This window comes from Oryx dammah, unplaced genomic scaffold (genome assembly GCF_014754425.2).
Source record: "Oryx dammah isolate SB20612 unplaced genomic scaffold, SCBI_Odam_1.1 HiC_scaffold_4, whole genome shotgun sequence".
In the NCBI taxonomy this organism is placed as follows: domain Eukaryota; kingdom Metazoa; phylum Chordata; class Mammalia; order Artiodactyla; family Bovidae; genus Oryx; species Oryx dammah.
In genome coordinates, this window is record NW_024070188.1 from 11116000 (window position 1) to 11137695 (window position 21696).

General features: G+C 37.2%; 1 protein-coding gene across 10 annotated transcripts in view; it reads right to left on the minus strand.

Moving 5' to 3' along the window:
* Positions 1–21696, minus strand: part of SNAP91 (synaptosome associated protein 91) — a 168389-nt gene that overhangs the window by 65735 nt on the left and 80958 nt on the right. For 7 of the 10 annotated variants that reach the window (XM_040238966.1, XM_040238956.1, XM_040238960.1 and 4 more), the window contains exons 9-14: positions 21224–21265; positions 15373–15443; positions 13280–13285; positions 9831–9858; positions 4103–4212; positions 1917–2032 (exon numbers count right to left, since the gene is read on the minus strand). In XM_040238966.1, the coding sequence (XP_040094900.1) occupies positions 1917–2032; positions 4103–4212; positions 9831–9858; positions 13280–13285; positions 15373–15443; positions 21224–21265 (373 nt within the window). The remainder of the gene's footprint in view (positions 1–1916; positions 2033–4102; positions 4213–9830; positions 9859–13279; positions 13286–15372; positions 15444–21223; positions 21266–21696) is intronic. The other 3 variants (XM_040238963.1, XM_040238961.1, XM_040238958.1) reach the window with 1 other exon arrangement.

Below are 21696 nucleotides of genomic sequence, written 5' to 3' on the forward strand. Positions count from 1 at the left end.
ATGCATGGGAGTGTATGGTTCCCAGTCCTGTAGCAGATGTTGCTGGTGGCAGGATCATGGCCAAAGAGGACTGTAATGAGTCCACAGGAGCATGGCAGTGTTTCCAGGACTGTTGCCAGGACCAAGGTTGATGAGCCTCCTACCTGAAATTGCCTTCTCAAATCAAGCCTTCTTGATTTTGGGCTTTGCAACCTTTCCTGGATCCCAAAGCACCCACAAAGGCACTTTTGTCTGTGGATGGCTGCCAAACGATTACTTCTGTGGGGAGGTACGATGGGACATTTCCTATTTGACCATCTTGCTTATGTCATTCCCTCTGTGTTATTTCTATAGTTGTATGAGCCACTTTCAAACTTAAAAAAAATTTTTACTTTGATAGCTTGATGTGGTAGAGTAAGGTATTTAATACCAACTCTGTGAAACAGTGGAAACAGGGTCGGACTTTATTTTGAGGGGCTCCAAAATCACTGCAGATGGTGATTGCAGCCATGAAATTAAAAGATGCTTACTCTTTGGAAGGAAAGTTATGACCAACCTAGATAGCATATTCAAAAGCAGAGACATTACCTTGCCAACAAAGGTCCGTCTAGTCAAGGCTATGGTTTTTCCTGTGGTCATGTATGGATGTGAGAGTTGGACTGTGAAGAAGGCTGAGTGCCTAAGAATTGATACTTTTGAACTCTGGTGTTGGAGAAGGCTCTTGAGAGTCCCTTGGACTGCAAGGAGATCCAACCAGTCCATTCTAAAGGAGATCAGTCCTGGGTGTTCTTTGGAAGGAATGATGCTAAAGCTGAAACTCCAGTACTTTGGCCACCTCATGAGAAGAGTTGAGTCATTGGAAAAGACTCTGATGCTGGGAAGGATTGGGGGCAGGAGGAGAAGGGGATGACAAAGGTTGAGATGGCTGGATGGCATCACTGACTCAATGGACGTGAGTTTGAGTGAACTCCAGGAGTTGGTGATGGACAGAGAGGCCTGGCGTGCTACAATTCATGGGGTCGCAAAGAGTCGGACATGACTGAGTGACCGAACTGAACCATGAAACTTTAAGAATGAAGCAATAATCAACTTAATTTTATATTGGTATTAAGTATCCTTTTAAATCAAACATGTATAGAAGTGTAATTTTTCCAAAGATCCATGAATAAAGTGGAAATCAAGTACTTACTCTTAACAAGTTTAGTATAGATCTTTTCTGGCACAAATAAGAATCTATCCCAGATTTCCAGTTGCATGAAATCAAATACAATATGAATAAAACCAATTCAGATCTAAAGAAATAAACTACAGAGACTGCACTTGCACAAACCAAATTCAAAATGCTGCCTTTCAGTAATCTCATAATTTCTGAAGGAAACACACAATCTTCTAAGGCCTGCACTCTTAGAGAGCAATTACTTAAAATAATCAAGATTTGAGAATAGCTAAGAAAAAATACTCCCATTGTTTCAACTTTAATAACAAAACCATGTGATTACTTGAATATTTTAACTGTATTATGGGTACTTTCGGGGCTTCCCAGGTGGCTCAGTGGTAAAGAATTTGCCTTTCAATGAAGGAGACACAGGAGACACGGGTTCTATTCCTGGGTCGAGAAGATCTTCTGGAGAAGGAAATGGCAACCCACTCCAGTATTCTTGCCTGGAGAACCCCATGGACAGAGGAGTCTGGAGGGCTACACTCCATGAGGCTGGGAAGAGTCAGACACGACTGAGCAACAGGGCATTCGCACGTAGCACACACAGGCACCTTTTGTCTCTCTTTCACTGTATATTTCAATCCCTCGATGCCATTTTTAGGGTTTTCTCCCTCAGTTTCTAGCACCATTTTGGATAACCAGAAGGAAAGAGTAACAAATATAACCTGAATGAAAACAGCTAAACAGAAAAATGACACAGCTGTCTGATTCCACTCACCTCCCCACGCAGTGGCGCCTCCTGAAGGTGGTGCTGGTGCTGGTGCCGCTGCTGCCGCCCCTGCAGGGGAGAAGTCTGGCTGGAGGTCCAGGAGATCGCTAGACGGTTTCGAAGTGCTGAAAGGCAAATATCATTTTACAATCAGATTTTTGAAATTTTAAAATGTAAAGGTGTTTTTTAAATAAAGACTTAGGCAGAAAACATCACAGATTTTGGGTATTTTAAACCCAGCAAGAGAATAATATTTGTGAAAGTAGAGCAGTAAAACATACGCTCCTCTATACCAAGAGTCGGCCAGCTACCTCTGTCAAGGGCCAGATGCTAAGCATCTTAGTTTTGTGGGCTAGACAGCCTCTGTCACTACTTGACTCTGCCAGTGCAGAATGAAAAAGACACAGTGTGTAAACAAACAAACATGCCTTGTTGCAATAAAAATTTATTTACAAAGACAATGGGCTAGATCTGACCTATGGACCATCGTCTGCCAACTCCTGCTCCACAGATAACAAAGTTAAATCATACCTCAAGCAATGGCTTACTCAGCAAATCATAGAGCATTAAGAAAAAGGGAAAATCTAAATGCCTCAAAGTAAGGGGAATTTTAAACATGTTATGTCTACTGAGTAGCATCTGAAATGCTGATTATGAGGACTCTGACAAAAGGAAACATGCTCCAAATATTAAAGAGAATTATTGGTAATTTTTTCCTTTTCTCTATTTCCTAAAATTTTTTGTATTTTTTTGTATCATAGTAAATAATTTTTATCTTGAAAAGAAGAATTTAGTTATAAATCAAAGAACACTAAAATGAATAATCAGTATTGTACCTTTTTCTTATGTTAAATTGCAACATGTCAAGTTGGCCTGTAAGAGGCCTCATCCATAAACAATTCCATATTTTTTCACTCTTACTCAGATGGGGCTGTGCTTTCCAAAGCTCTTTCATCTATATAAGTTCCAAGGAAGAGCCTAGAGCTTTACTATTCCAAAGTACAATCTCCAAACTAACAGCATCTTGGGACCTTGTTAGAAATGCAAAGTCCCAGGCTTACCCCATATCTACTATATCAGAGTCTTCATTTTACTGTGACCCCAGGTGTTCACTCTCCATTCAGGTTTAAGAAGCACTGGATTAAAGGCTGCGATATCAGGTACTAAGCCATCAGGGTCCAAGTTCCCTAACCCCCTTTATAAATAGCAGTTCAATCCCTATCTTTTTTACATATTAGATTTGCAAGTAATATTCTTTGAAACTTGCCTAGTTTTGCTATCTATTTCATAAGTACAACTGGTTTAAGAGCCAGAATAGGGAAACATTTGTTATTAAGACCTGAATCAAAGCTTTTATAAGAAGCAATTTATCTTGGTATAGAGGCAGAAAGAACTTGGCCTTTCCAAGCCTGTGATTGTAAAACTAGAATTAAGTGAGTGGAGACCAACAGGCATAGTTTACATGGATACGTTATGTGGATTTATTGCTCAGTTCAAAATTCAAGTCTCCAAGTACAGAGCATTCATAATCAGAGTCACAGATACTACAAGATGGGAGCAGAATCTTCTCAAGGCAAAAGAACCAAACAAAGAGCTGACCTGAAATTAATACCTGAGGAAGCCTCTCTTAGCTGGGGCTTCCTTTTAGGCACCTCAGAGACTTCATACAACACACAGTCATCCCTATCTTTCTCACTACTATTCTGATTTTTGGGTGCTATAAAAGCAATTAGGAGCATCCTGACAGTTTCTTCCTACACACGGAGTTTGAGTTACTCATATGTACCACCTACTCAACCTACCATTGCATTTCACTTTACTTCATTTCATTTTATAGCACTTCAAGACAGCCTTTAAATTTCACAAAAGAAGTGAATTTCAGAAAACACTGTCCATATCATCCATTTCAGAAGAACCTGAAATGTGTGCATCTTTCTTCCACTTTCTTTCCCAAATATCTGAACAAGGCAATTCCCAGAGCTTAGGTCTTACTTACACTTTGAGAGGTACAAACTTAAATAACTGTATAAGGTGTAGAAGAACTTACGCTGTGTACCTGAAAATAACCCAAAATAGCATATATTCACTAGAATAACATTTCATTTTGTGAAGTCATTTGGGTTCAATACATAAAAATAAAACAAAAACCTAATCAAAATATTAATAAACAGCTTGCTGCATGCTCATGAACTAACCTGACTGGTACAGCTGCCGATGCAGTTGCAAACAAATCAACCGGAGGCGATGTGTCAATAGTTTTAGCTGGTGTAGAATTAGGCGATGTAACAGTTGTGGCTGGAGAAGACTAGAAGGGAAGAGGCACAGCATGCTCTGGTCAAATCTGAACCTACGTGACACAAGGCGACAGGCCCCCTACTCTGCAGACCTATGCCATTTGGTAGCTCCTCACGGGAGGAAAAGTCTCCAGAAAATTTCAAATTGAGAATTATAATAAATAATCAATAGTGGACAAAATATGTTTCAAATATTACAAATTATATGTAATTTATATAGAATTATGACAAAGTATTTCTCCTAACCCAGCAATGACTTCTATGCATATATTATAATCGAAGCCAAATAATAAATTAGGAGCTTGGGATTAACAAATACATACTACTATATGTAAAACAGACAAACAAGGTCCTACTGAATACGTATAGCACGGTAACTACATTTAACATCTGATAATAACCTATGATGGAAAGAGAAACTGAAAAAGAATTAACACACATATATAAAACTGGATCACTTTGCTGAACATCAGAAACTACTACCACATTGTAAATCAACTATACTTCAATTAAAAAAAATAAAATGAAGGCCAAACATATTTCCTAAACAAAAAATTAGTGGGAAAGATCTTGTTAAATGCAAAAATGAAAAAAACAACAAACAATTGCAATGATTGTGTTAAAACCCAGGCCATTCTTTTCTGCATCTTAAACAGACTGTATGCAAAGTCTTCTTAGATGCCTGTAACATCTAGAAATCTAACTTAAAAATAATAGTTCACAAACAGCAGAGAACTATCCCCAAACAAGATTCAAGTCACTGACAGCTTGGGAATAGACCTTCACTAATGTGAAAAGATAAAATTTAAAAAGTGAAATAAAACCCAACATTTATTGTCCTATGCTGGTTTAAGAAGAGAACCTAATAGTCAGCTAATAATTAAAAATATAAGATGCTTGTATAGTGTGGGTCACAATAAACTGTGGAAAATTCTGAAAGAGATGGGAATACCAGACCACCTGACGTGCCTCTTTAGAAATCTGTATGCAAGTCAGGAAGCAACAGTTAGAATGGGACATGGAACAACAGACTGGTTCCAAATAGGAAAATGAGGCTGTATATTGTCACCCTGCTTATTTAACGTCTATGCAGAGTACATAATGAGAAACGCTGGGCTGGAAGAAGCACAAGCTGGAATCAAGATCGCTGGGAGAAATATCAATAACCTCAGATATGCAGATGACACCACCCTTATGGCAGAAAGTGAAGAGGAACTAAAGAGCCTCTAGATGAAAGTGAAAGAGGAGAGTGAAAAAGTTGGCTTAAAGCTCAACATTCAGAAAACGAAGATCATGGCATCTGGTCCCATCACTTCATGGGAAATAGATGGGGAAACAGTAGAAACAGTGTCAGACTTTTATTTTTCGGGGCTCCAAAATCACTGCAGATGGTGACTGCAGCCATGAAATTAAAAGACACTTACTCCTTGGAAGAAAAGTTATGACCAACCTAGATAGTATATTCAAAAGCAGAGACATTACTTTGCTGACTAAGGTCCGTCTAGTCAAGGCTATGGTTTTTCCAGTGGTCATGTATGGATGTGAGAGTAGGACTGTGAAGAAAGCTGAGCACCGAAGAACTGATGCTTTTGAACTGTGGTGTTGGAGAAGACTCTTGAGAGTCCCTTGGACTGCAAGGAGATCCAACCAGTCCATCCTAAAGGAGATCAGTCCTGGGTGTTCATTGGAAGGACTGATGCTGAAGCTGAAACTCCAATACTTTGGCCACTTCATGCAAAGAGTTGGCTCATTGGAAAAGACCCTGACGCTCGGAGGGATTGGGGGCAGGAGGAGAAGGGGACAATAGAGGATGAGATGGCTGGATGGCATCACTGAGTCAATGGACATGAGTTTGAGTAAACTCCGGGAGTTGGTGATGGACAGGGAAGCCTGGTGTGCTGTGATTCATGGGGTCGCAAAGAGGCGGACACGACTGAGCAACTGAACTGAACTGAACTGTATAGTAACTATCCTAATTCTATTTTCTTTTACTTGGTATATTTAATTTGCCTGTATTCATGAGAGAAAGATGAATGGATCATCTCAAAACAGTCCACTGATACTCAGTTCTTTAAGTGGAAATGAGACATAATAGCACCAAAATGCACAAAGACCAAGATCAAACAAGGGCCATCAGCCACTGCAATAACAGGACACCTAATTTCAAGCAGACCAAATGTAGGGGAAATTTGAAAAAGAATAACAAAAAGGACTGAGGAGATAAGCAATGTATAGGAGTTTCCAGACTTAAATAGTATCTGTTTAATAGGTCCATATAGTCAAAGCTATGGTTTTTCCAGGAATCATGTACAGATTTTAAGAGTTGGACCATAAAGAAGGCTGTGTGCCAAAGAATTGATGCTTTCAAACTGTGATATTAGAGAAGACTCTTGAGAGTCCCTTGGACAGCAAGGAGATCAAACCAGTCATTCATAAAGGAAATCAATCCTGTATATTCATAGGGAGAACTGATGCTGAAGCTGAAGCTTCAGTACTTTGGCCACCTGATGTGAAGAACTGACTCATTGGAAAAGACCCAGATGAGGAGAAAGATTGAGGTCAGGAGGAAAAGGGGAGAACAAAGGATGAAATGGTTGGATGGCATCACCAACTCAATGGACATAAGTTTGAGGAAACTGTGGGAGATAGTGAAGCACAGGGAAGCCTGGCATGCTGCAGTCCACGGTGTCGCAGAGTGGGACACCACTTAGCAACTGAACAACAAATAGCTATTTGCCTAAGAATATGCTTCCCAGGTGACTCAGTGGTAAAGAACTGGCCTGCAAATGCAGGAGGCCACAGGAGATGGGTTTGATCCCTGGATCAGGAAGATCCCCTGAAGGAGGAAATTGCAACCTGATCCAGTAATCTTACTTGGGCTTCCCAGGTGGCTCAGTAAAGAATCCACCTGCCAATGCAGGAGACATAAGAGATGCAGGTTCAGTCCCTGGGTCAGGAAGATCCCTTAGAGGAGGACAGGGAAACCCACTCTAATATTCTTGCCAGGATAATCTGTGGACAGAGGAGCCTGGTGCTGTTCGTAGGGCTGCAAGGAGTCAGAAACAACTGAGTGAGTATGGGCACAAGCACTAAGAATATAGCTCATAAAGAATTCAAAACCCAAAGACATACAAGTGCCAAGCACCAAGAACTTCCAAAACAGATAAGAGATAAATGCAAGAGCAGGATGAGTACTGTTGCTCAGGAAGGGTCTACTCAAGCTTTGTTCTTCACCGAAAATTCAAAGTTTCCCAATGGAATGTGAAAGAGTAACAAGGGAATAGAAACAACCGACAAAAACGAATTTGTGTGCTGTCCCCTGTGGACACTGACAACTCTGAAATAAATGTGTCGTTTTTGTTTCAACCGACACATGTAAATAAGCTTAGGAAGTGATGTTTAGGAAATACCAAGGAGAATGTACGGACAGGAATGAATCTACCAGCAGAAATGCAGAAATGAAAGTCTCCAAAGGCTTACTAAAAACTGCCTTGTAATAATAAGCTCTCAAGAGATGAGGAAGGGAGAAAAACAGAACCAAAATAATCCTGTTATTACAAAAAAAAAAAACAGTCAAAATTTGATTTGGCCAGAATACCTAAACAGACCATCCTAAAGGATTCCAGAATTTTACCACACTCTACTCAGCAGTCCTGCGGCAGAATTCTTTCACAGACATGATTTTAAATCCAGCTGTGCAGCATGGTCACCAGGGAGCTTCCGCTGTTTGTCTGACTGATGGCGCTCCCTGAGGAACTCTTAGGCAGATGGCCATGTGCTGACAGAGTACAGGGTGTCTGGGGTACCCTGTGCAGTCATAATGCCATCTTTCTTGTCTGTAATAACATTAGTTACACGACAGAAATTCGGCAAAGAGGAAAGAGCACATTTATCGCATTTTTGCCTGAAAAATACAATGCCAAATCTAAACTACCAACCTACAGAACTAAAATCATTCTTGTCACTGACAACCCTAATCTTGTCCTTACAAGATGCTAAAGAAGAAAAGGGAGTTGAAGGAGTTATGACAGTTATTACAATAGATTGTCTAAAAGACATGTTTGGAAGGATACCCAATGACAATTGGTTTCTTTATCATCCCAAGTGGTGCTAGTGGTAAAGAACCCACGTATCAGTGCAGATAGACATTAAGAGACTCAGGTTCAATTCCTGGGTAAGGAAAATCCCCTGAAGGAGGGCATGGTAACCCACTCCAGTATTCTTGCCTGGAGAATCCCATGGACAGAGAAGCCTGGTGGGCTATAGTCCATAATATTGTAAAGAGTCGGACACAACTGCAGCGACTTAACACGTATGCACCATCATGTGCCTTATCTATCTCACCAGGCTATGACTCAGAGTTCTTGAAAGTCCTTTGAAACTACTAAGATGTTACACTGATATATTTGTTCTCAGTTGTAATATAAATGTATGAAAATTTCTCCTACTTAAAAAAATTTTTAGTCCAGATAGAGGGCTAAGTAGACATTGCTATATGATATTGGACTGAGAAACTAATGTAAGAGGAAATACAAAAAAGAAAAAAAGAAAAAATTACCTTACCTTTCCTCAAAAAATTCAAAATAAAATTACCATGAGAGTGAAGGTGTTAGTCACTCAGTCAGCCCGACTTTTTGCGACCTGGTGGACTTCAGCCCACCAGGCTCCACCGTCTATGGGATTCTCCAGGCAAGAATACTGGAGTGGGTTGCCATGCCCTCCTCCAAAATTATCATAGGATCCAGCAATTTCACTTCTGGGTGCAGAGGCTGCTACTGCTAAGTCACTTCAGTCGTGTCCAACTCTGTGCGACCCCATAGATGGCAGCCCACCAGGCTCCCCCGTCCCTGGGATTCTCCAGGCAAGAACACTGGAGTGGGGTGCCATTTCCTTCTCCAATGCATGAAAGTGAAAAGTGAAAGTGAAGTCACTCAGTGGTGTCCGACTCCCAGCGACCCCATGGACTGCAGCCCACCAGGCTCCTCCGTCCATGGGATTTTCCAGGCAAGAGTACTGGAGTGGGGTGCCACTGCCTTCTCCGGGGTGCACACTCTAAAGAACTGCAAATAGGGACTTGAACAGATATTTGTATACCATGTTCACGGCAGCATTATTTACAATAACCAAAAGGTGGAAGTGACCTAAGCGATCATCTATGGAGGGATGGATGAACAATATGTGGTCTATACACAGAATGGAATAGTATTCAGACTTCAAAAGAAAGGAAATTTCTGACACATGCTAAGATCTTAAGGGAAAACCCAAACGAACTTTTTGGCCAACCCAATACATCAAGGATGAACATGGAAGATACTGTGTTAAGTAAAATAAGCCAGTCACAAAAGAACAGGTATTGAGAGGTTCAACTTATTTGAGGCACCTGGAGTTGTCAAAATCATAGCAACAAAAAGTAGCATGGTGCCTTGTCAGGAGCTGGGGGTGTAGGGGATGAGTGTGGGGAATGATGAGGAAGTGTTTAAAGGGTACAGGGTTTCAGCTTGGGAAGAAAATGTTCTCCAAATGGATAATAGCAATGGCTGCCCAACAATGTGAATGTACTTACTGCCACTGAACTCTACAATTTAAAGTTGTTAAAAAGGTAAAAAAAAAATACACAAGACAAACTTACCTTACTTAATGGAGAGGGAGCACCAGATCTAAAAGGAAACCAAAAAGAATAAACACTAAATAAACCTGAATACATTTGTAGAAGCATTTAAGTCTGATGCTTGATCAAGCATTAACTTGTTTACATATAGACTTCTTTTAGTAATGCATAAACTATTTTCTAAAAACAATTTTTATCTGACATCTGCTTCTAATGTTTTCCATCCACTTAATTTCTAGTGCTAAAAATTCTTAAATTCAAAATCTTTTTTTTGTATCTAGCAATTTAGTTAACTACTGGAGTTGATCTGTATTGCCTACTTCCATCAAAAACAAACTGCTCAACTTGCAATTTAAAAAAATTTGCCCAAGAAGACCTGGGAAAAATAATGCTTTATAGATTTTTTTCAAAACTATCTGGTTTAATATTTTTAAAAGTTAGAAAACCCATGAAGATTAAAGTACATTGGGATTCATTTAATCAAACTGTGATACATAAAAGGAACACTAGAATAAAAAGAAATCCCTACACATGCCTGTTATGTGTCTCAACTTTTACGTCCTAGAGCTTGTCTTTTTTTTCATGGCTGTAATGAAAACTATCTATGAGAAATGTTCTCATTATCCTGTGAAAACTTAAGAGCTTGAAAAGAACGGCAACCTCAATCCTTGTTTCTCAGGGAATGAGGGAAAATCAGGATGAAATACATTTCTTTTTTCAGTTAGATTACTGGTGGCACTGATTATTGTATGTCATTTCCAGCAAAATGCTTCAGAAAAAACTGCCTGAACAGCTTAGATTTTACTACCCTGAATTGGCAGAAAATAAATTAGTAAGGAAGCATGATGAAGGAAAAACAAGAGATTTCAATAAGAAGACTATCATCAGGGTCTTAGAGGAGAGTTTTCTATTTATTTACAGAGATAATAGCACACGTGGCAGGAGTGAAATAAAATCAGCAGAGGTTTAGTAACTGGAGCTTGGTACAGTATCGTGAATTTTTTGTTTTACTGGATATAGCGAAAGAAATTTAACAAGCTTAGATGCATTTTAATAGCTCTTACGTTCAACTTCATCTGCAAACACATGCCTGCCATTTCCTGTTTGGTTTTTACTGAAAACGAATGTGAAATAAAGAGATCTCTCATAGAGATCTCTGTGATATAATGAAGATAGAAGCCTAAGGGTAATGCTTGATTAGGTGATGTTTAGTTTGGCTGGTATCTTCAGTATAACATACCCTATGGAGAAAAGGATATGTATATCTATGCTGCTCATTAAGGGTCTACTGAAATAAATGGAATCACAGTATTCTCTGTATCTCAGAAACTTAGGAGCCTACAAATCTAGTACTAAGGTTGAAAATTCCCTGAGTTTTTGGTTAATAATTTCTCTACTCCCACCATTTCTTCTCTTTAAATATGTGGAAAAGGAAAGGAGTTAGGTCTAAATAAAAATTCAAGAAAGTAATAGTCTTAACCCTGCAAAGGCAAAACAGAAACACAGAAGCCACCTGATATGGTCACTTTCTAACAATGAGTTAATTGAAATTAATTTGTTTCTCTCTCAAGAGCTTTTCACGAATCAGTTCTTAGTGGTACTGACATAATGAGAAATATTAATGCAGAAAAGAGAACTGAGGAGGAATGAGAACTTTTTGAACTATAGGTCCAAACTAATATATAAAAGTTTCTGACATATTCTACGCTCTGTAGCAAAATAAAGATATAGTAAAAATGACAGAATGTCTCTACCTACTGTTAAAGAATATCATGCTCAAACCTAAGTACGAAATATCATCTGGCACAAGAATCAGTTTGCCAAGCTCTTGCATGAATGCTATTACTAAATGACACTTGTAGTTACCCTGTGGATTAAGCAAAAATCTACTGTCTGTCTCCTCCAATCATTCCACTTATTGCACTGTATCTTATTTGCCTGTCTTCGCCACTAGATGCCAAATTTTTGGAAGGAAGCAATTCTATCTCATTGCTTTATATCAGATAAATAAATATATTGCAGAATAAATTAGCCAAACATCTTAACAGTTATTTTCTTATGAAACTAAACTGTCAGGATGTACGATCTCTGTTTCCATGGACCAGATCCAGGTTTCGTCATGATTTCCTCAAAAAGGGAGAACCAGAGGTGTTCCCACTGGGGCCACTGCTTTAAGAAGCATCATTCATCACTGATTAAAGTCTGAGGGCTCTGAGGCTCAAAGAGGTAAATAACTTGCCCAAGCCTCATCATTCTTTAATGGTGGATTTCAGGCTCCGGTCCAAGTCTGTCTGTGCACGTTTCACATTCCAGCCTGTCCTGATGAAAAACACAGGGGAGCCCAGCACATTTGTTCCTCTCTTACATAATACACGGACTGCTTCTTTTAACCTGTTCCTTAGATGATCCCCTACCCTATCACTGGCTGTTAGCCCTTTATAAAAGAAAATGCTGTAATCTTTAGATATAAAATATGACATTATTTAAAGCCTGGTACTTATTTCAGTACTTATTTCAATTACTTGAGCTAGAGAAATTTAGTACACAGTGAATCATGTTGGGGAAAAATAAGACATGAATGTAATTTAAGACAAGAATGAATGAGCTATAGTAATGTACTCTAAATCTTGTAAAACATTACAAACAAACCATGGATTTTTATGATGAACACAGAAAATGCCAAGATTTGCTACCAATGTGCTAATGGTAAGCTATCAAGAGAAGAAATTATATTTCTTATTCATAACACTAATCCCTATACAGTTTTGGTCATAAATGCTAGCCAGAAAGATAGACAAAATGCATATGAGAAAAACCTGTCTCTTCCAAATAATTTTAATTACACTAATCTTGAGATTTCTTGCACCCTTAACAGCTAGTAAATCCACGTATAAAACAAAATCAAGTTCTCTAGTTCTGTGGAATTACAGAAACAGTTAATGTACAAATGCATATCACACAGTATTGCAGAAAATTTTAAAAATGAGTTGTCAGTGGATATAAGGCACTAAATAGAAAAGACCTACATATTTTTAGCAGACATTTGAAAATGCTTCTTTTAAAGTATCTACTTAGAATAATTTTATACTGCTTCTAGAAGACAAAGAAAACCTCTTTAATTAATTTTCTCTGTAACATTGTCTTTTGGCAGTTCTGCCATGAGCCACAGGTAAATCTTTTGTTTACTAAACAAGTGAAGAAGTCTTTGATTTCTAAAATCTCAGAGGAATATCTGTACAGCCACCTAAGAGAGTTTGTTAGTCTTGATTTAACACCAAAATAAAGTAAAACCATTTATGCCAGTCACCTTGAGAGACAAATTTCAAAAGTATAATGGAAAAAACACAGATATGTAAAATGGACAGAAATCAGTTTTAAATGTTTTAAATACTAAATGTGGAATCTTAAGAGTGTTTTTTGCATTTTTAGTAATAACCAAATGCAAAAAAGTCACTCAATACAGTACTCACCCTTCACTTAAGTTCCCAGGTAAGCACAAACATACAAAGAAATAAACAGTTAACTACTATAGTTCATTTATTTTAAAAATAGGGAATAAGCAAAGACAAGTTCAGAGGTGGTCTTAGCCAATTCAGAAAAGAAATCTGACAAGCACTAAATGATTTTAAAGGAGAGAGGAAAATTATGCTCAGTCAAAGGTAATTCAAAACAAAAGACCATTTTTTATTTTACTACTCTAAATGTCCATAGCTAAATAGCCCCCAAATAGTTTGTAGCAGCCACAAGGGGGCAGCTTGAGATCTGAAGTTAGGCTGATGAAATTCACTCTGGGAGATGGCTTTTCACACGAATGCTGCCCTGGCAGATTTAAGCAGGAAAAGGGTAGACCCGTGCAGGGTGTGAGGACATGAGGGGGGAAGATGGCAGATAAGCCAGCTTATCCGCCTTGCACCCATGCACATCCTGCATTGCCCAGGGAGAGGTGCTCACTCTGGGATGTGCATATTTCCTCAAATAGACAGATCCACCAGCCAGAGGAGCAGGGACACTCCCCGGGCTTCCTGTGTCCTTTGGTTTAAATCCTAGGTAACTCATCTGGCTTCCTAGACATCCTAATATGGTGTGGGGGAAGTGGCTGCAATTACTGGAAGTGGCCACCTTCTTTTGTGACTTACTAACTCTCATGCCTTTTTAGTTGACATCAATCTACCCACACAAGTACAATCATCCTTGGCCAACAGTGAAGTGGGGACAGATCTGGGACAACCCTGACAGAGCCCCTCAGAGGTCCTGCCAGTCGTCACTCCAAACAGCTCTGCCATCACTGCCTAAGAGAGTCCCACGTCATTGTTTATTATTGAAAATTTAAGACATGCAATAATTTTTATACTAACTTGTAATAGATGACAAATAACCCTTAGCTAATGAAACAACAAGCAAAAAAGTGACTTTGAGACACAACAATCTTGATTCTAGGAGAATGCCCAGAGAGAAACAAGCAGAAAGGAGATGCATTTTAATAGCTGTATCATAGGTAAAATTCATGGTCAGCCGACAGCCCTGCAATGAACTGTTCATGGGTTGTCTCTGCCAATTTCTGCTGTCAATCTAAACAGAATCAACATACAGCTGGGAACACCAACAAAAACAGATTTCAAACTGGCTCTGTAGAGAGAGCTACGTTAAGTTTTTAGATGAAGATAATGAAGTACAAAATAGTCTCTGACCTTAGGAAACAGAAAATCCATTTAAACCACATATGAGGGTGGGGGCGGGGGGAGGAGAAGGGAAGTCATAACACAGTGCAGCGCATGATTAAGGATGGCTTCATGAGATGGCCCTCCTGGGATGTATAAGATGCCCACACACAGAGACAAGGAGAGATGGGCATCCAAGATTAGCAGAATTACAGTCTAAGCAAGGCGCCAAAACTGAAAAGGATCAGGTCTTGTGAACAGACAAGTATGACCCCAGCTGGAGAGAACAAAAATGGAACCTGGACATTTTTGGCATGTGATGGGGAAAAATGTATATAAATCTAAGTGTCCAAACACAAAGGCTGACAATATACTAAAAGTGTACTTCTCGCTGCTCGATTGCTACTCTGTCTAGAAAAAGATCTGAGTCAAGAATCAGCAGCATGCCACGCCGAAGGGTCCATGTGGGTAGAGTCTAGAGTGCAGAAAGCAATGCCAGAGGGCTTTGCTTTTTCCACAGTGGGGCTGGCAACATAACAGTGTTCAAAGGCTGCTTGGGAAATCGGGCTCATTCTTACTTGTGCCCATTGACGACAGCCTCAACTTTTAGACAGAAGCAACTCATTTTCTGAGGACTGTGAATCCCTTCTGAGGGCAAATAAATAAGTCAGCAAGTTCAGCCAACACAGGTAAAACCTACTAATCTGCTGTATTAGCCCACAGATAGACCACCTATATATGGGGTCATGCTATTATAAGTTAATGGGAAGGGTGGTGGGTTTTGAGGGGAACTGAGAATTACAATAAAGCATACCATGAAACTGCAGTACCATGATAAATCTCATTGTATAAAGAACAACTCTAATATTTTTCTGTCTTATTCAGAATATACAACTAATGCATACTTGTTTCCAGGTTTCTTTCCTTCTAATGTATTTAGATGCTGTTCAAGGGTCTCCATAAGACTGCTGGGAGCCTACAATAAGAAAGTACAAAATAAATGTCTGTACTGCTTTCTTTCAAAATAAACACACTGGAACATCACTGTAACTTTGTATAGTGGAGGTCTGTGTACCCCAATACATATGGGAGATAATTTCATTTCAGGTGCTTTTGGTACTTAAGTATTTAAATTTCACATGATCTCAAACAGGCCCATCTTACATATACATAACTTCACTGCACAGCAAATAATGTTACAGTGTGGTTTCAGTGTATAAATTGCATTGGATAGACTTTCTTTAAAGATATTATTTAAATGTAGTAAACAATTAAATCAAATTCACAATGTACTTCCATAAGAACACAGTGAAAAAGTAATGATATTTACATCCAAATCAAAAATATAAGTGCCCAAATACAAACGTACAGAAATATGAAAATACAGTAAAATCTCACTTATCCATACTTGACTGAAATAGTAGAGAAAGTCATTACTTTATTAAAAAAGGGAGAGTGAAAGTTGTAGGGGAGAAATATAATTTTAATAGTTGACCACAATTAAGATTTCTTATTGTTGAGCTATTTATATATAAAATATAGGGAGTTTAGCAAATATTAATGTTTTAATAAGGCTACTGCATTTTGACAAATTTGATACATATTTTGAACTCTTAGTAAGAAGTACCTGAATATCTGTTTTCATAATTTTTAGGCAATATAAAGTGATGGCATTTTACTGTATATTAAAAAGAGAAATAACAGGTTCATATAAGTATTCTACCCCATCTATTCTTCAAGTATTAGAAATCTAATTTCATCTTTCTTGAAAAATCTTAACTCAAGTTAGACCTTGACAGCAGCATAGGCATTCAAAGACTATCATAACATTTACAGATAAATTAATTTTGATAACTGTTTTTTTAATTAATATAAAATTAATTTTGAAGCATTTTAAAGTAACTATGGTAAATGCTGAAATAGGTCACAGAATTCAAGGCAGTTTATACAACTGTACATTTTACACTGTACCTATAATGACAAATGAAAATAAATTCTTATTGAAATACTTTAATTCTGAAAGTTCAGATATTTAATATTCATTTTCATTTTACTAACATGCTCATAAGCTGTTTTAACAATAATGACTATTATATATGTAATTACATGATTATTTTAAGTATAAATTACTAAGTGAGCCAAACATAAATTTACAAATTAGTAAGTGAATAAAAATATTAAATTGACCAAAGTGCTGAAGGTAGGGTACAAAGAGATAGCTAGCTCTATGAGCATTATATAAAAAGTTAATGTCTATAGAATAAATGATTTTCAGGGGATATAATAAATTTTGAAAACTATAAAATTAGAATTTTTAAATACAGTTCAGGTAAAAGTGGAGAAGGCAATGGCAACCCACTTCAGTACTCCTGCCTGGAAAATCCCATGGATGGAGGAGCCTGGTAGGCGGTCCATGGGGTTGCTAAGAGTTGGACATGACTGAGCAACTTCACTTTCACCTTTCACTTTCATGCACTGGAGAAGGAAATGGCAACCCACTCCAGTGTTCTTGCCTGGAGAATCCCAGGGACGGCGGAGCCTGATGGACGGCTGTCTATGGGGTCGCACAGAGTTGGACATGACTGAAGCGACTTAGCAGCAGCAGCAGGTAAAAGCGGACCTAGCAAATTACAGTAAACTAAAACTAAGGGTATACTTCTAAGCTTTAAAAAATGAATTTTCAAGAGATAAAGAAAATTTTGCTCTACAGCAAAACTATAAACTACTAAGATGTGATCACTTAATAAACAGAATGTGTATTGTAACCTTGAAAAGAAGAAGACAGAAATGGCTTCACAATTTTTAGATGAATCCACACTTGATAACTTTGAAACTGCCATATTTTCATAATTATAATGATTATAATTGTCATAATAATGGAACCTAGGAGGCCTGGGCATAGAACTTTAAAAGATTTAGGTCCTTTGAATATTAAATGCAATGCAAAAGAAATGTGATTCTGTGCTAAATCTGTTTAAAAAATGCTATTTATAGTTACAAAATAGAGAACATTACATTAAATTAACAAATTGATAACAAAAGTAGTTATTTTTTCCTATAGAAATAGTTTCTTAATTATCTAAAACAAAATGTAAAATACTAGGATAATAGTTTGCAGTTTCATTTTTTAAATTTCTTAATAATTGAAGAAAAAATTAAAAACAAAGTAGTAGTTAAAAAAATCACAATAGTTGAGACAAAAACAGACTGCAAAACTGACTCTGAGGTGTTACTCTGCAATGCATTGCACATAAAATTAAGTTTGCAGCACTTTACCTTAGAGGTTCAAAGATGCTTTATTATTTATATCTCTTATTAGCACATTTTAAATCTAACAGAAATAAACACAAATATTTTCAGAGGGAAAGAAACTACTTTGATAATAAAATCCGTGAGTGTAGGAACGCTGGCCTTCTCAACTCCATCTATGGCACTGAGTACATCCTGCCATGCAGCAGACAAATATGAAAACAGTCTCAAATTTCCAAAGGGGCAAAATTTTGAGAATGCCTCTGCTGTTGTAAAAGGAACTTCAGAATTATTAGCAGTATCCTTAGTGGCTTATTTTAAATAATGCCGAAGTCAATAGACCAATCAGATGAAAACACCAACCCAGAGAATAAGAGGTAGCTTGTGAAAGCGAATAAATAACAGTGATATATCATGGTTACTGATTCAGTGGTACAGTCTTTAAAAGGAGACTTTTCTTTACCAGTAGTTTTCAGATCAGCCAGAATTCCTGACATCAAAACCTAAGATGTTATTCATAAATGGAGATATATTAAATTTGGAACATGCATGCACACACACCAAACAAGAAATAATATTTTGAAAATCCCTTTCTTGGAAAAAATTCATAGTTGATTTTGAAAGGAACCATCCATTTACAAGTCAGATGCTTTAGATTCTAAAGCATCATTAAAACCAAATGAAAAAAAATGTAATGAAAACAGCATTCTAATTTTTGATCATTAGCTCTAAGAAACCATTGGAAAGGGCTGAGGAGGAAATATTTCAGTTCTGATATCACATTCACTTCTTATCCAGTACTGTACTTTTGAGTATTTAAAAATATTTTTCTTCAATATTTATAAATCATTTAAAATGCTGTTATGATGATATTATATGCACAACTTAAGAAGGGCTACAGGTGCCACACTGGTATTTATTGTGCATTTACTAAGTTAAAAGATATCCATTCAATTCCTCTGTGTCATCTTGCTGCAAAAGGAATTCTAATCCTTTCTCAGTTAGCAACAGCCTTTTCCTACTGCCAGTCGATAGGGAGCCCTTCTGGTCCCTATCTCCCCTTTAATCCTCTTACTTGGTGGGTATTTTTGTTCATTGCCATGGCTAGATTCAGAAGTCATGGCTGGCACAGAGCAGAATCTAATCTCAGAGACCTTAGACTTCACACAGGTTGGCATTTCTGACCCATTTCCAGATTAGTCCTGGTCTACCCCTATCTGAAGGACTAACCCTAGAATAGCTCACCTTTCAGCTTGGATCAGACCAGACTGTCACAATGGGTCTAAACCCCCATCCAATGATGAGCCTCCAATAAGACCTATGGAGACTTCTAAATAAAAATTAGGGAGTGTGTTTAGTTTTGCTGCTCATGATCCCAACAAAAACCACAAGTAGGTTACTTGTGAGAAATGAAGTAGAGGATTTTTTTTAATAAGGAGGTAATTTTAAAATAAATGCTAATATTGAAGTTTATGTGACTCTTAAGGTCATAACAGAAGCAGAGGAGAGCACGTTAACAGTGTCTAATGAATCTCTGCATCAGAACAGCTTTCTATTCATACCAGATCCAGGGCAAAACTTATCTTCTTTAAGGATGAGGACAGGGCTCTGTTCCTCAAATTATGACAATACAGACATCATTAAATAAAATATTATGTATCTAGACTTGACAGATTATATAATGAATATTACATATCATTAAAATTAAACCCAAGTTTGTAAATCTTCTTTTAATAATTTTCTAATTTTAAAAACAAAAATTTAAATATTCTTCTAAACCTTTCTTTGTCTCCCTTCAGACTCTGCCCAAACTAAGTGAGACAACTGAGGACCGATTTTCTTCTTACCTGCCAGCCTATACCTAGTTTTACTTCTGTTCCATGGTGAGAAAAGTCTATGTAGTTGAAATAAAGATGATTCAACATTTCTAACAGCTAATCTTTGAGTTAAATATCCACCTTTTTTGCGGGGGTTAACATATAATTTATGTAGGTTAGTTTTAAAAACTGCCATGAAAATGTTTATTATAATTAAATAATGTTAAATGAAAGCACACTGATTTTTTTGCTTTTTATTATAGTGGTACAAAATTCATAAATCTTTAGCTAATAAAGATATTTTTAATAGTATTTTATGCACACTCAATCTTTAACCATAACCAACATGATACCAATATCTTATTTAGGTATGTAACTGATTAAAGAACATTATCTTCTCATAGTAGCAAAAATACTTAATGCTATTGGAAGTATAAAATACTTCCATAATAGAGTATAAGATACTCTGATAGAAGGTGTTATCTCCCAAATTTTATTGTTTTTAACTTTATGGTTTGGCTGTACCACACAGCATGTGGGATCTTAGTTCCCCAACCTGGGATCAAACCCATGACCCCTGCACTGGTAGTGTGAAGTCTTAACCACTGGACTGTCAGGGAAGTTTGCTACTGCCCAGCTTTTAAATCAAAAAACACAATGCCCTCATGTTCTGAATTGGTTTTTGTTTTATTTATAAAGAATCCTTGGTATTTAACTGATATTTTAATACTGTAAATACAGAGATCATTACTTTGGGTTTCTCTGATTTTTAACAAAAATTTCAGGCTAACATTATTTAAATATGGAGATACTTTAAGGGATAATAATAACGTGTTTTTTTTTTTTAATTTACAAAGACAGGAAACTCGTATCTTCATTATTGGTATATATGATGACAGTTCTATACTTTCTCCTGTCATCTGTCTTGAGTTAAAGAACATGTTTGGGACCGAAATTTACTATAACAGGCTGACAAGCTGATTCAACAAAAACAGTTTCAGCCAATTAGGAGAAAGGTCCTACAATAACTCTGTGCCTGTGTGAATGGTCTCAGTTATACATCAGAGAAGCTGTACACTGTACTCTCTTGACAGATAAAAGGATTCATAAGGAAGCACTACTATTGCTTTTGCTTTCTAGAAAGTCTCCAGAAAATCACTATCTGCCACTACTACTTTTTTTAAAAAAGGTTCTTTCATATACAGACATTCCTCCCGTTCATAGGGGAGAAAAGAATTAGTGTAGTAGAACTATGACATCAGTGTTCTCCTCATTCGTGCCCCCTTCTCCATCCCTGGGACACGTTGAAAACTAGAAGAAGCAGAAGAACAGTTCAAATGTTCTGATTACATGCCTACAAATGTCATGTTTCATGGATAAAGCACCTTTTACATTATTTAAAGCTTCCTTTTGGTTCAAATTTAAGGATGAAAAAATGAGCTCAATAAGTATATTCAGTTGCCTTTTAAAAAGAAATTTTATAAGAGTAGGAAAATCTTCACATCTCTAGAAATATATTCAATAGCTAGAAAAAATAAGCAAGTTAGAATGACTTCCAAGAAAGGTGGTTGGCCTACATGCAAAATGCATCAAATGCTTACAAGACTCTGCCCTCAGTAAGACCATTTATGGTAAACTATGGATTAATAATTTCATGCATACTAAGTTTTTCACTTAGACAATCACTCACCTGAGTGAGGTCAGGAATGTCACCTTTATCAATGCCAACTTGCTGTGGATTTAAAAAAAAAAAGTTATCTAATGGGATTTAAAAAATTAATTTCTTAGATCACCTAGAGTATTAGTTAAAAGCACAGCTCAATCTTGCTAAAAAATAGTTGTTATTATGTACATTAATCTCAGTCTGAATATGCGCTTTTTGTGTAGTTTTCCAATCAACAAAAAACAATGATTTTGGCAAGAGTTAGAAATAACAAATGAACAGAATTTTGCTGAACCCCAAAAAAAGAACTTAAGAAACTGAATTGTAAAAACTTTCCTCCATGGTTAATGGCAACTAGAAGGAAGCTGCTTCAAAAAATGAGAAAACTCTGTGTATTAATATGGATATGGCTGTAAGATACATTGTCAAATGAAAAGCATAATCCCAGTGTATATGGTATACTGTTATTGTATAGTAATGTGGAAAATAATTATGTATTT